The following is a 740-nucleotide window of genomic DNA, read 5'->3' as shown; positions in this document are numbered from 1 at the left end:
AGTAATAGGAAAGGGTATGGGCTGATAACTTTAAGTTTAGCATCTACAAACCAGCACCTCAAAAGAATTAGAGTGTCATATATGATTGATTGCTTTTTGTTGTTGATGTTAATTTCACTATTCTGCTTTCAGCTCAGCATCATGGCAGGAGAAGGGTGTTTGTTGGTAATGGTTGTCGATGTGCATCCACAGTTGGCCCTTCATGAGGGAATGGTTCAGAGCTACCTAAGCTCATGTGTGTCCTTTGCTAATTTCCACTTGGCTACTAGTGTAAAAAACAGACTTGCCGTTATCGCTGCCAATCACCTAGAAACACGTTTCCTGTATCCGCAAAAAAATGGAGAGAAGGTTAGTAATACAGTTGGGTTATGTTAAATTTCTCTGTATTTTCATTTTTTTGCAATTCTTTAATGAAAAGTGGTTATGAAAAGATTAGAGATTTATAATTCTTTCAAAGTTATTTAATGAAAGCTGAATATTATAGGCAGACAGACAGAAGGATGGTCGACTGGAACTTCTCAGTCATGTTGATGAAAGCATTATGGAAGAGCTGAGAATCATGATGTATCATGATGCCAAGGTGGAGCAGACAGAATCTCTTATCTCAGGGGCCATTGGCCGGGGATTATTGTACATAAAACGTCATGAGAGAGAGGACCAAATAGTCAACAAAATCCATGCAAGAATCCTAGTTATTAAGATTTCATGTAAGTCTAATGATTGTGTAATTTTATATTGTG

At 37.3% G+C, this 740-nt stretch overlaps 1 protein-coding gene across 2 annotated transcripts in view; it reads left to right on the top strand.

The window, feature by feature from the left end:
* The window catches only part of LOC119594020 (general transcription factor IIH subunit 3-like), a gene marked incomplete at its 3' end in the record, with an annotated part of 1,163 nt that extends 456 nt beyond the window's left edge, over positions 1 to 707 (top strand). For both annotated transcript variants that reach the window (XM_037943049.1, XM_037943048.1), the window contains 2 exon segments: positions 133 to 348; positions 485 to 707. In XM_037943049.1, the coding sequence (XP_037798977.1) occupies positions 142 to 348; positions 485 to 707 (430 nt within the window).
* Positions 708 to 740: the final 33 nt, after the last annotated feature.

This window comes from Penaeus monodon, chromosome 33 (assembly GCF_015228065.2).
Source record: "Penaeus monodon isolate SGIC_2016 chromosome 33, NSTDA_Pmon_1, whole genome shotgun sequence".
Taxonomy (NCBI): Eukaryota; Metazoa; Arthropoda; class Malacostraca; order Decapoda; family Penaeidae; genus Penaeus; species Penaeus monodon.
Note: the sequence above shows the minus strand (reverse complement) of the source record. Positions and strands in the feature narration are given on the sequence as shown.